Source organism: Hippocampus comes, unplaced genomic scaffold (assembly GCF_001891065.2).
Source record: "Hippocampus comes isolate QL1 unplaced genomic scaffold, H_comes_QL1_v1.1 scaffold62, whole genome shotgun sequence".
In the NCBI taxonomy this organism is placed as follows: Eukaryota; Metazoa; Chordata; class Actinopteri; order Syngnathiformes; family Syngnathidae; genus Hippocampus; species Hippocampus comes.
Window position 1 is genome coordinate 2,087,344 of NW_017806062.1, and position 14,385 is coordinate 2,101,728.

General features: G+C 44.3%; 2 protein-coding genes across 2 annotated transcripts in view; one reads left to right on the forward strand and one right to left on the reverse strand.

The window, feature by feature from the left end:
* The window catches only part of LOC109529819 (POTE ankyrin domain family member B2-like), a gene marked incomplete at its 3' end in the record, with an annotated part of 70,669 nt that overhangs the window by 17,597 nt on the left and 38,687 nt on the right, over positions 1 to 14,385 (reverse strand). Inside the window, exon 2 of the mRNA XM_019893284.1 lies at positions 8,183 to 8,306. Within this exon, the coding sequence (XP_019748843.1) occupies positions 8,183 to 8,306 (124 nt within the window). The remainder of the gene's footprint in view (positions 1 to 8,182; positions 8,307 to 14,385) is intronic.
* On the forward strand, positions 3,517 to 5,924 carry cdkn1cb (cyclin dependent kinase inhibitor 1Cb). Its single transcript, XM_019893340.1, has 3 exons — positions 3,517 to 4,150; positions 4,248 to 4,359; positions 5,292 to 5,924. The coding sequence occupies exons 1-2, from the start codon at positions 3,652 to 3,654 to the stop codon at positions 4,355 to 4,357; spliced, it is 609 nt and encodes a 202-aa protein (XP_019748899.1). The 5' UTR covers positions 3,517 to 3,651; the 3' UTR covers positions 4,358 to 4,359; positions 5,292 to 5,924.

A 14,385-nucleotide genomic window follows, 5' to 3' on the forward strand; every position in this document is an offset into this window, starting at 1 on the left:
TATATATAATTATTTTTTTGTTTGTTTTTTACAGAATGTGACTCTGCTTTAGATGCAGGTATTTTTCTTTCTTTTATTGTATCCTGCCTCCAACGACAAGGATCCAGAGCTCATTATTGCCGCAAGATCTATACTTACAGACCCGCTCATATATAATTTGGCAGAGTGGGTCATTACCTGAGGAAACAGAAGCTAACTCATTGAAGAAACCACTTTAGTTGGGTGTGTCCCAGTAGGATGTCGTGCTTGAAAGGCCGCATGCAGTTTTTCCAGGGATCGAATGACCATCAGTCCTGCTCTGTTGGTTCAGGTCAGTTGCGGATGTGTGCGTGTGTCTGTTGGTGGGACGGGTGGTGGAGGCACAACACACACCTGAAAATTATAAGAAAAAGCTAAAAGCGGATGCAAAAGCAACGCTAATGTGTTCCAACAAGAAATGTGAGGAAACATCTGGTACTAGTTGTTCCTTTTGTGTCTCATGCAGACGGAGGATTGTGTGGGGGTGGGGGGGTGGAACATAATACACCCAAGTGGACTTTTTTCGGTGTTTATTTGAGACCTTAACCTTCAAATGCCTATAATTAGTGCTTTGACATTTAGCGTGTGTGAGTTTTACGTAGAAAGTGCAGGCAGGGGCTGGCTACCGGGGTTATGGGACATCCACCTCTTCCATTTGCACCTGCAATTTTTTGGGGGCATCATGCTTATGTGCTTTTCCCCAGGCATCAACTGTAACAACGAGCGTAGTTGTGTTCCCTTTGTTTAGAGGGGGGGGGGGGTTTAATCAATTAATCGTTGCACCTCTAGTGGAGACGAAGAAAAAACATTCTGCCAGGCCCGCAGTTTTGGAACTGTCTGTATTGAACCAATGCCTATCCCAGCTGATAACACCCTGAATTGGTCGCCAGCCATTCTCAGGACAAACATAGGCCGTGTCCAAATTCACAGTCTGGTTCGTCCGAAGGGCCCGTTTTCGGGCGCACGATAACAACAAATGCACATTCATTTACCGTGTCCAAATTCGCCATGGCTTATGCGGAAGAGCCTTTGAAGGCGTCGAAGAACCCAGCCTTCGAATTGTGTTTCCAAAGTGTGGAAACCACTGCGCCTCAAGTGATGTTGTTTGGATAAAAAAATGCGACCTTCGGATGATGCGGCCTGTGAATTTGGAGCGATGGAGGCAAACACAAACAACCATCGCCAACATCACTCAGGCGCAAACGATTCCAAGGTGCCCGTGAGGCGTTTTGGTTTAAAAAATAATTGTAATTCATTAGCATTTTTCATCTGCTGACCGATGACACCTGGGATAGGCTCCAGCACGCCCGCGACCCTAGTGAGGATAAAGCGGATTAGAAAATGTACGGACGGATGGATAGTTTTCAATGAAGTGCAGTTTGGTTTTGCCACATTTGGCCACTAGGCGTCGCCATGGCACCACGCATGAATCTACTGTCGCGACATCGCTTTGGCGTTGCGGTATTGCAACCAACCGTTCACTGAAATGACAATTGATTTGATCTTCTCAACATAAACAACCATTAAATCATGGATTAGAAATACAAACAATAAAAATATTTCATCAAATCAAAGTCAATCCATTGTGAAAGAATGGAAATCCATCCTTATCTAGAGTTTTGATTGTTTCACAGCACACTGCGAATGTCGATATTTTTTAAAATAACACCATTACACTAACGCGAGTTCAATTCTGAGATCCTAGCCTGTTAGCACACCGAAGGCAAAACAGGACATTTCACCAAATTACGTCGTATTGCGTGAAATAGACACGAGCGAAAGAAATGTTTACCAAAGTAGTTTCTCACTTTGTCTGACTGAAGTTGCTCTTATGTTTTACACCGCTGGGGGACGCTGTGTGCCCACCATCCAACAGGAAGGCGTTGGCCGTCACTTTTTTTGTTTTTCTTTGCACGAAAGCACCTGAAGTTAGCACAATGGAGAATCTGCCTGAGGATTTATGAAACTTGGTTTGGATTCAATTGAAGATGCATACATTCTAAGATGTAATTAAATCCCAACCCACGCGAGTCTGTTCCCACAAGCATTTGGCACACATTTGGTGTGGTTATAATGCAACTCTACTACTACTGCAATACAGCACACTTCAAAGCAGGCAGGAGGTGTGACGAGAAGCCTCACGAAAAAAACAGTATTGTAAGCATTGTGTAACGTCAGCCGGTTGTTTACGTTCAGGTTGACGCTGAGCGTAAGGAAGTAAAAAAAAAAAAAATGACAAGAGGAGGTCTGACGTTGCAGGAGTGGAGTGAAGCCTGGAGGCAGTGCTGTGTTGTAATATGGGAAATACTGATACATCTAAAAAAATAAAAATAAAAGCATACTTTTACTGATGCCAATGGTATTTCATTGATCTGATAATTTATCAAATGATTTCATATGAATCTCTCAAGCAAATAATGAGGGTTTGGCACTCTGCTGTCAGTGGTGGCAAGTAATGAAGTACAAATACAGTACTTTGTTATTTTCCCTGTACTTAAATGCATTTTTCAGGTATCTGTAGTTTACTCGAGTATTGTTTTTTTCCCCCTAAGGACTTTTTACTTTTATGGTGGTGTAGTCTGCTTTTTTGTCAATACGCAAAATGTACTCCTTTGACTTCTCTACTGTGATTGATTGATTGATTGATTGATTGATTGATTGATTGATTGATTGACGTAAACTAACGAGCAATAGCGAAGACCACAACAGATTTGGAGATATTTCCCATCCATGGCCTTAATTAAGAGAATTGTTTTGTGTGTGTGTGTGTGTGTGTGTGTGTGTGTGTGTGTGTGTGTGTGTGTGCGTTTTAACACAAGTATATGTTCTGTTACGTAAATGCATAGTGTGCAGACTTTTGCTGCTCTGTCTGCTATATGCCTGAAAAGCAGTGTTCCAAAGAGATTTACTGCAATTTATGCGCCCCCACCCTTCCAAAAAACAGCCTCTCATTCAACTCAAAATTCCTCTTCCCTCAAACTGCTCTCTGAATTTTGGTAAAACTCCTCAGGTAATCATTTTTATATTCAACGATACTTGAATGAAATTTGGTCATGATAGTTTGGCTTATGCTAAAAGATGTCGTCACAACTATCTGTATTTAAATTCACTATTAGGTTTTTGTTGGTTTCTGGTTTATTTCATGGAAAGCTTCCAAGCTGTAAATTCCCGGAATTTTACAACCCTATAAAGTATATTTGGTCCTCTTTTAATGCCCGCAACGGAAATTGAGAGGCAAAATAATGAACTGCTCTTCCGCTTTTTGTGACATCTATGCTTGGTTGTGTACTGTGAAATAAATGTTTTTGACGATTGGGAAACACTGCGTGGAGGCAGCACGGAAACACGCGGGCAGCTCAGTGTGTGTGTGTGTGTGTGTGGGGGGGGGGCGTGTACGTATGTGTGTTTTGGAGGCAGAGGGGGGTTGGACTTGAAGCAGCCAATCACGTCATCGTCCGAGGTGTCGGCTCTGACTGACGGCTTGACTCGAGGTTATATACTCTGACTTTTACTAGCACGGTACATTTAAACACAAGTACGCAGCGTGGAAAACACACACGAGGAATCCGCATTGGAAAGCTTGTGCTTATTTTTGTTGTTGTTGTTTTGCAAATCGCTGTATTTTTGTGCCTTATGGGGGATATGTCTCACGCCCAGTTATCGAACATCGCCATGGAGAGGCTGATGGCCCGGAGGACCTTCCCCTTCCACAAGCGCACCGGCGTGTGTCGGAACCTCTTCGGACCGGTGGACCACGAAGAGCTGAGTCGGGAGATGAGCGTCAAACTGCGGGAGATTTCCGAGCGCGACCGGCAGCGGTGGAACTTTAATTTTGAGGCCAACACCCCCCTGGATGGAGACTATGAGTGGGTGGAGGTCTCCTCGGACAGCACCCCAGCCTTCTACCAGGGCTCGTCCCAGCTCAGCGTGCCCGCGACGCCCGTCAAGCTGCACCCGGACGCGCTACAACGTCTGGCCGCGCCCGAGGGGAGCGAGGGCGCGCCGGCCGAGCTCAACCAAGAGAACCGCGCGGACAAGCTCAACTCCCGGAGGTCGGCCCACAGACGGGCCCCTTGTGGCGGACAGAAGAGGCCGACCACGGCCCCCGCGGATAACAACACGCACATCACAGGTAGGTTGAGGCAGCATCCAGGCTGAATAATGATTAAATGATACGACGGGGCGAAATTTCGAACGCCGCCTCTAATCTTCTACTTTGCTGCGTTTAGATTTCTTCGTGAAGCGAAAGAGGGCCGCGGAGAGAAAGTGTATGGAGCTGAGCCATCACTCCAAGTCTCCCATTCCCATGGAGCAAACGCCGAGGAAAAGGATCCGTTGAAGGTACACTTCTAAAACCCATTTCAATGCCTACTGTTTACTGGTTAAGTACTTTAATTAAATTAAAGATGGTTTTGCTTTCGAAGTGGATTACATCGGTTTATTTAGTATAAGTCAAAGATGTTCTATCTGGTCTTTTCTCTTTCACTGCCCAGCCTGGATTGTGTTGTGATTATTTCAATCAGTCATTTTGGTTGTTAAAAATCATTATCAGGCTTTTAAATATGAGCCCTTTCGGCTTTATTTTGAAGATCATTGCTTTTTTGCTTATAATTCGAATTTTCATTATATTTACTATATCATTATTCGTCATCTTAAGGCCGTTGACCTGATCTTTGTCTGTTTTATCTTGAAAATCATAACTATTTACAAGTTTTGGGAGATGTTACCGATTTCAGTTGGCAAACATTTTGCCGTATTTCATCATTATTGTTATCTACGTGAGTCGACTGATCAATTTTGCTTTACTTTGAAAATCATTATCACATAATGGGTTGTGTTGGGGTGATTCCATCTGGTTATTTCAACGGTTTTATTTCAAAACCTACTATGTCCTATGATGGGTGGTGTAACGGTTATTTCTTGAAGCTTTAAATAATCACATTTTGTACATAATGATTAAGGTTCAAATTGTTGTTTGTTTTCTTCGCCGTATTTTGAAAGGATTTCACACGTCCAAAAAAAGCGAAGTGTGTGTGGGGGGAGGGGTGGCGTGAAGGGGAGGTTGAGGAGGGAGGGGCAGGGCGGAGCGATAGTAAGGTGGAGTGGGGGAGGGGTATGGCGTCACGCGCTGTGGCGGGAAAAAAGGGTGCCGCCCCCTTTGCTGATCTCGCATCCTGGCGAGGCAGACGCTCGTCTCGCTTGTTGTGTTTCTCCATTTTGTTCGTCGAGGACGACTCACAATTTTCCTTTTCCCTCCCCCCCCTCCTCCTCAGGTGGATTTTTGCACTAACTGCTTGCGCGGGCATGCATGACGGAGGAAGGAAAGAAAAGGAGGAGGAAGGGGTGAATGGACGATAGCCGGCGGAACCCCCACCCCGAATCCCCACCCTGGTCCGGTGGAGCAGCGCCGGCCAGACACCGGACATCCACCACCGGCCTCTCAGGATTGAACCGGCCGAGCTCTCGGTGTGGGGAGTGATATTTTTTTTTCTATCCAGTACAAATGTAGCATTCATTGTTGCTGCCACTCGACAGTGTTTTAACATCTGTGCAATCCGTAAGAAAAAAAAAAAGACTTTCAATTGTCTACACTGGCCAAAAGTGTACAGCTTTATAGAGACATCAGCCTATAATTGAGTAATGTGTCGTTGGGTTATATCTTCTATGTATATTTTAAAACCTATTTTAACTTATAATTTATTTATGTTTCTTTTATACGTGTTAAGTGAATTCTTGATTTCGCCTTATGGCGTATGTTTATTTTATTATTTTTCTATTGGTGGTGCATTTGCAATCATGTAGCTTGTAGCGTACACTAGTTGTCTTTGTGTCTCTGAGCCATTTTTTTTCTCGGTTAAAAATGTTTGTTCTCCATGCAAATGCTATCATGAGCAAAAAAAAAAAAAGTAAGAATAAAATGTTTTTTTATTAAGTCAACTTTTGCATTTCTTTGTCACTGTTCTTTCCTATTGAGTGACTGGATTACACTCCATCCACAGAGGGACTCAGGTGCAGCCTTGATAATATACCTTGTGCAAGTGGGGGTGGGTGCATTTTTTTTTTTTTTAAAGGGGCCTGTATTGAGACTTGAGCAGCATGGCAGCTGTGGGATATAGGCTGGGATTTAAAGGCCCTTTGGCCCTCTATAGAAGCAGCAGCTGCCTTTGGATCCCCGCATTGTCCGCAAATCGAGAGACTCCCCCACATGCAGCCGCACTCAACGAGCCCCCTAAAAGACCCACTTACACACACACACACACATATACACTCTGTTTACTCCACTGTGGATACACCGGGCGTGGAGACCACCTGCCAGAGCTGGAAAGAAGAAAAACCTCCAGTCTTTGTAATTGGGCTCTTCTATTGACACGTAGCATTCAGCGGGTCATACTTGTAAGTTTACACTAAAATGAAAGAAGCCAAATGCGCAGCGAGCGCATGATGCGTCCGTCAACATCAAGTGTGGCGTCGCAGCTTCCACTGAACTGTTTTTACGGAACCACTTGTCAATTCTGTATCTAAACTATAATACTGTCGAAACGGGATATAGCCAACAGAGCATTATGTCAAATAGTAAATAAGTCACTATTAGTCACCAACATCCACTTAAAATAACAGCCTCCCTGTTTCTCGCAGAATCAGATTAAAATTAACCTCCAAGCCCATTTGAACAGCCTCTCGATGAATTCATGTGGCAGTGCGTTATTATTCCCCGCGTAGTATTAAAAACGGGCTTTTCTTATGTGAAGATGGAGTCTTTCATGGCGACTACTGTTTGCATGTCATCGCTCCGCATGTGTCAGTGCTCCTGAATTGACGTCACACAAAAGACGTCAAGCAAACCTTGCGAGACGTTGGATCGGACGACATCTAATTAATGAATCCAAAAGTCTCATGAATCATTTAAAGAATGAAGAGTGACGTTTTATTTCGTGCTGTTCTACTAAACTCAGATAAACATCTCGGTGACCTTGAAAGTCAATTACGTTTTTTTTTTTTGTTGTTTTTTTAAACATGACCCATGTCAGAAAGGATTGCGCTGGCTCTTAAGGGTTGACACGGCATCTTCTTTTAAGTGGAGTTTATTGACATATTTCCGTCCACGCATGCCCGGCCGCATTATGCTAATTATCCAAAGCACGGCGCGATTGCTCGAATGGCTTTGACTGTGTGACATGATAAAAATGGAGACTTTTGATGGCAAGGCTGACTTTGTCGGCTCTATGCAGCCATAAGCCGCCGGGGCTTGTTCTGATTTCCAACACAAAGCGCTCTCGCGCTCCTTTCTTTGCTTTTTGTTGCCATATGGCAAATCCATGTAGACATAGCCAAGACCCATTCAGTCAGCCACAGAATGTCCCGCATCAGAGAACAAAAGACACTTTGTCTGGCTGCTCCATTGATACCAATGGCCGAAAAAAAATATTATAATTAATCTATGGCTATATCCAGCTAATTAACGCCCATATGCCCGCGGGAAGCCGCGGGGGTCATTGAGTGGACTTTTAAAATCTCAATAGTTTACATGTTAAAGACAACAGCTGTTCATGTGTTACTTTAATGAAGTGATGGAGACGGGACACATTCGGGGGCTCGGGTACCTCCCCCTCGGAGTTAATGGGGGTCACCTTCCAGTTTTTCCCTCTCTTCAGCTGTGCAACCACATAAAATACAATGCGAGCGCTCCTGCTAAATGCAGTTTGTCCGTCCGTCCGTCCATCCGTCCAATTTTTCATACGTCTTAATATGAGCTATGCGCAGGAAGTGGCTGTTATGACTCAATTTGGGACACTTTGATGGCCACAAAGGGAGAAGATGGCAGTTCTCACTAACAAGCCTTCAATGGAATATAATAACACAAGCAGCTGCCGATGCGGGGTGAAGGGGTGGGGATCACTCTCGTGAGGCCCTCCCTCGCCCGCCGTGTCCCATTTGACCTTTGAACGCAACGCAGAAGTCTCGCGTTGGCGTATTTGTGCGGGATGAGTTACCTCATCGTGACATTCCTGCAATGGGATCGTTTAAGGGAATCACGAGCACGAAAACATGAAAAGTCAGATGTTAAAGTTCAGATGTTCTAGTGGGCTTTTTGTGAACTTTTTGGCCAAAAGGTATGTCGGTGCAAAAACAACACTGCTCATTGCCAAAAGAACAGCATACCTACAGTGTCACGTGGTGGTGGCAGCATCATGCTCTGAGGTTCGTTTTCCTCTTCGGGAGCTGAGGCCTTCATCAAGGTGGAGGGAATTGTGAACTGCTCCAAATACCAGTCAGTGTTATCACCGCTGCTAGAAAGCAAAATAAACAAACAAACAAAAAAAAAAAAAGGTCAGAAAAGCCTACTAGAACAGCAGACGTTTATTCAGGGTTAATCAGATGCACTTGAAATGATTGCAGACGTGTGCAACATGAGCTTGAATGTGATTGGTGGATTCCGGATACAACCACATGCCAGTTATGAAAGGGTGCGCACACTTGTGCAACCGCATTATTTATGTCATTTATTTTTCATCCGCCCCTTAAAAAAGATGGATTACAGGTCACATGAACGGTGGAATCTTTTTTTTTTTTTTGGGGGGGGCGGGGTACTGAATGATGTTGCTCTTTTTTCTAACAAATACAAAATGGCATTTCAACAGGGGTGTGTACACTCTTTATATTTACCGTATAAAACGTATACATCCAGACATTTCTAAATATATCCCCCAAATAGATGTACAGTACTTTTTACATAGACACAGTGAATGGTGACGCCCCACGCAGAACATATCGCACTCTAAGTCCACAATGAATTGTAATATTTTGAAAATAAATAAACATATGAATAAAAACCACGAACCCATATCACATGATATGGGCAATCAAGCATTGTGCATGTTTTGCTGTCAGCAAATAAATAATATAATAATTTTGAAAAAAAAAAATTAATTGAGCAAGGAGGCATCGACAACGCAATCCCTCGAATTGCTCCCCGTTCAAGCAGGACGCTGAGGCCTGCATCATTAAACGGTTGTATTCACTTCTTGAGGAAGGCCTGCGAGTCCTTTCAACAGCAACCAAAGTGAATCCAATTCATGCTGCAAAAATTAAAAAAATAAAAAAATCCAACAGTCATTTTAGAGCCCCCCCCCCACCCCCAAAAAACTTAAAACTTTAAATCACATCCTCCTCCACCCGACAGCAGCACACAATTAGCGGGACCGTGTGCAATTAAATGCAGAAAGGAGGCAAATCGGGCCGGGAGAATTAGCATTTTCCATGACCATCTGGCATGGGCGCAGGCGAGCGGGAACAAAGGCGAGCTGCAAGGAGACGAGAGGCGAGTGTGCCATCGCATTGACCTGCAAATGAGGCTTTGTCACAGAGTTAAAGCTCCCTGACCCCCCTTTTACACCCACACCTTCTTTTTTTTAAACCCTACAGCGTGATGAATGGGATGCTAAATTTAGCCTGGTGTTTGTTTTGAAAGTGCAGACCAGACACTATTGGACACTTTTAAGTTGACGCAAGATTAAGCTCTACTTTAGCATTCGTCTAGTTAGTGTCACCCTTTCTTTTTGTGATCTTTATAAAAATTAAAAAAAAAAAAAACAGTGTTATGCTAGTCTACCTTCAAATTCAAACCAGAAGTCAAGAATTTTCAAATTTACAAAATTTCATCATACCATATAGTATGAGCGCTCTTTCAGGACATTTTGGTTACCTTTCACTGCAATAGGAGATGGGGAAAAAAATATTAGTAACAGTGTACTGTAGTTGCAAACCACTGCCAACTAAAACCACAAGACCACAGCAATTAAAAAAAAAAAATACAAAATTCCAGTTTTTGTATATGATCCCATTAGATCATGCTGGAAGTGTGCCTGTGAGAGTGTTTGAGTGGATTACGAATGTTTACCTGATTGCGATTTAAGGTAAATCTCTCACACACACACACACACACACACACACACACACACACACACACACATTCTCTCTCATACTCATAGACACAAAGAAACACACACACACACACACACACAGACATGCACACCACGTGACTGAACGATCGAACAAAGGAGAGAAGTGTGTCTTTCCTGGACAAATAAATACTCCTAGTTTTGAGAAAAGGCCCCTGGAAGGGGGTAAAAAAGCTGCAATCAGGCTTGAGCGTTTAGATTTTGTACACAATTAAAATTAATAGTAGTTTTTGTACTAATAATCCAAATAATAAATGATTAAATAAAGTGAAGAGAAAATTTTTTGGGGGGGCTATACTGTCTGATTAATCTATTATTGTATTCATATCAAATAAGCCAAAATATTAAAAAAAAAAAAAAACAAGGGAAGGGTTGGTTGAGATGAGGTTTTTAGTTCTTATACTGCTTTTTGATGTTTTTTGCGCTTTCGATGACAACATCTTGTTACCTTTTTATATGTTCAATAAACAAACAAAGAGTGGACTACGTGTATTGCATTTAAATATCCTGTATGACAAATGAAGTCATTTTATGACTATTTTTTGTGTTCGTTTCAAATATAAAATAAAAATAAAAACATGTGTCTCAGAATTTAAAAAAAAAAAAAAAAAAGCCACACACACGCACACACATGCACACGCACTCACAACTTTCACTCGCTTTCCATTTCCAGACTTGCCACAATGCCAATTTTCCCTTTTGCCCTCTTCTATCCACTTTGTATTCATGTCGGCGTGGGACAAAAGGGGCCTGCAGGCGGCTTCATCCACGCAGGAGGCGGCATGACAGGGAACTTGTGGCGGCTTTACAAAATATCTTCTTTTCTGTCTCCTTTCTGTGTGTGTGTGTGTGTGTGTGTGCGTGTGCGTGTGCGTGTGTGTGTGCGCATGCGCACTCGGCGAAGGATGCGTTTTTTGTTAAAAACATTCAAAACTGTTTGGGGTAAAAAAAAAAAAAAAAAGAAGAAATCATCTTGAATTCAATATTTAACGGTAGGACTATGGTGGTCGTGTGTATTGAGATTATTCCCATGATAAAAGCTATGTTGTGAATTCACTGGCCAAAATATTAGGTACACCTGGCCGTAACAAGAGGCGATAGAAAGACAGCAATAATGTGCACACTTTTGAGTGACACGACAGTAATCCCTCTTTCATCGCAGGGGTTATGGTCCAAAAAGAGCCTGTGAGAAGTGAAATCTGTGAAGTAGGCGTCTTTTTTTATTAAGACTGTATTGAATGGCACAAAAGGTTAAACTTTTTTTTTTTCAGGCCCAAGCATTTCAAAAATAAGTCAATAAATAAATCGAAACGTTTTCTTTCTTCCAAACAACTGACGGTTTTTAGAAACACTGCACAGAACGTTTCGTCAACATGGTGGGTTTTGGCACGGAGAAAATTTGGCAAGCTGTACAGCGATGAGGTGTGGAGCCTGTTCACACGAGTCGACAGTTCGTTCCTTAGCCAAGCAGTAAAAAAAAAAAAAAAAAGAAAAGTTTTTTAAGTATGCGCAAAAACAGTGAAGCCGTGAAGAGGAACGTTGTTATCACGAGGAATTATTGTATCGTTATCGTTGTGGTTGCACTTGGTGGTATTTTGCTCTCCCAAAGATCATATAGCAAAAACGTTACATTTAACCACACGCTTACGATGATAGTTTGCAGTTGTTTGGAATGCAATTTTTCATACCAAGAGCTGTTTCTAATTTTGGGTGGCTTTTTGAGCGATGTCAGAAAGTCACTCCAAACCACCCCCACCACCGCCACCCCTGCAGTTTGTTAATTGAATGAAGACATTCGCGGACGTGTTGAACTACAAACTCGAATAGGAGCAAATACGAAGATAATTCGGCCCACGTTGCCGTTGTCGCATTTGATCAAATGTTGAGCGCCATGGTGCAATCTCTCATGTTGTGATTTTTTTTTTTTTTTTGGCGACACAACGGGCAAGATTTGGCCTCACTCGTGTTGCTGAAGAACCAAATGATTAGGAACAGGCCTCAGTGGAAAATCAATCGAACGAATGAACATCTTAAGGCACATCACGAATGAACATCTTAAGGCACACCATCTTGCTGGATGAAAAATAGCACAGTACTGTACACAAAAACATAATAATATCGAATGTAATTGTAATTTTATAAAATGAAATGACAGTATCAGCTCCCTGTGTGGAGTTTGGATGTTCCTACTGGGCCTGCGCGGGTTTTCTCCGGGTACTCCGGTTTCCTCCCACATTCCAAAAAACATGCTTGGCAGGCTGTTTTGACACTCCAAATTGTCCCTAGGTGTGGGTGTGAGCGTGGATGGTTGTTCGTCTCTGTGTGCCCTACGATTGGCTGGTGACCGGTTCAGGGTGTCCTCTGCCTCCTGTTCGAAGACAGCTGTGATAGGCTCCAGCATGCCCCGTGACCTTTGTGAGCCTTATGTGTGTTGTATAAAGGCGTGCGGACGAGTGAATGGGTTGACAGGCTGGTCGGCATGTGAGCTTCTGAATGTGAGCGGCGGCCTACAGCAGCTTCTTTCCAGTGATGTCAAAAACTCATCGTCCGACTCCATCTCGGGCTTTACAAGTCCAACGAGCGTATGCGGCTCCTCAGGAAAGTCGGGGGTTTCGCTCATTGTGGCGGTAATTGGGGCGAGAGGAGAGAGGAGGAGACAGATAGTGCCCTGACACTTGGAGAAATGAGATCTAACTCCAGCCCAGTGCCAGTCCTGACCGCCCCCATTCTTCCCCGGGGCACCTTTTGTCCGGAGCGCTTTCAGCCCCTCGGAGGCAAACCTGTTCCCCTTCACTTCCCGCCTTGCGCGGGGGATATGAGGCTTCTGTCAGACGTCTGCCGCCGGCATTTTTATCTCGTCCGTCCATCCATCCATCGTTATGCGCCTCCTTCCTCGCCTGCCCGTCCCTTCCTCTATTGGCGGGGCAGGTTTCTTCTACCCTCAATCATTTCGCCGTCTAAAAGTTGGCGTGGAGGCCTCGCAGGCGGCGTTTCAGGCCTGGCCACACCGCTATGGGTGCAATGACTTGCACTAATGCTATTCACGCCTCACTTTTGCCGGCCGGCTCTTATGAAAAGGGGCGGCACGGCAGCCTTTATGAGATACCCAACAAAGGGTCATCATTCATCAGACTCAACAGCTCCGGTCCCGCCGCCGGGGTACACCGGCGTCGGGTTTTTAACCTTGTTGACGAAGATCTTGTTTTACAGGAGTTAAACTATGCACGTCTAAGGACCCCTTTTTACCAAGTAGGCATTTCATGAACAAATACATGAAAAGGACTAATAGAGAACAAACACTGCTGTAGCTCTTGGTGAAGAGATCTTGGAATAGGATCAGTCATGGTGCTGTAAGTGGACTTAACCGTCCATGAAAAGCAGCGTAAGGCCTGCCGCACGGCGCAATGTGGAACGGATCATCGCAAAACAATGACAGCTGGCGACTCACACTCGCACATTCAGTGATGGAGCTCTGCATATCTGCATATACAGCATATCGTATTGTACGGTTTTTAGTACGCCATAAAAACATAGCAGGATTGTCAAGGAAAAAGTGCCACTAAGAGAAGCGGTGGGTGAGAGAAGTCATCACATGTTTTGAGGGCACGTTTTCAAGGTTGGGAAGGGTCTAATTGCTCCAAGAAAAGCCCAAGGGTCCTCTTTTCGTGTCGAGTGCAAAGTGCAGTCTCACTGTGAGCATGGGCGGAGTTTTCTTTCTTTTGGCATTTTGGCAGGCGTTCGCAGGTTGAAAGTGGCGTTTGCGCCGTTGTGGGCGGGAACACAGCCGACTTGTCAGCCATCCAATGGATGCGGCGCACGAGAGGCGTGCGGTTACGTGGCGGAAGGACAAGAATCTCCATTTGCGGATGTTGTAAAGTCCGCTACTGTGGAGTCGGCCGTTGGAGACAGCTTTCGACCCATAATCGGGTGTCCGTCCGTGTCTGACAACAATCCACTGCCTCCAGCCAATCCCTCCCCCACCCCCCAGCTGATTGTTGTCCCGCAGTGAGATGGACGCTTAAGATGATAACAATAACAATAAGTTCCATGAATTGATTTCGACAATGATTCAGAGGGTTCGATGCAGCCTATTTATGAATGAAATACGATGATGTCAGAATCTGCCTTCCTGCTCTTCGATTGAATCCACCAAAATCGCTTCACACCACCTGCGCCACAACTTAGACCTGCTTTGACCCCGTGTAAAACATCGTCAAATTTCCTGTCACCAAATCGTGACATGTAAACGAAAACGTCCGGCCGCAACGCCCAGCTTGGCGCAGCGTGGCCTACCAAATTCCCAAACACGGTCAACTAGACTTGCCCCAGCACGACAATGAAGACGTGCCAGCTTTGTACGCCGAGGGCACATGCGCCTGTCTACGAAAACACGGGCCCCTAGTGTTCA

Coding starts and splice junctions, on each gene's coding strand:
- cdkn1cb (XM_019893340.1), top strand. CDS start 3,652: ATGGGGGATATGTCTCACGCCCAGTTATCGAACATCGCCATGGAGAGG. Junction 4,151..4,247: donor TAACAACACGCACATCACAG/GTAGGTTGAGGC, acceptor TGCTGCGTTTAG/ATTTCTTCGTGAAGCGAAAG.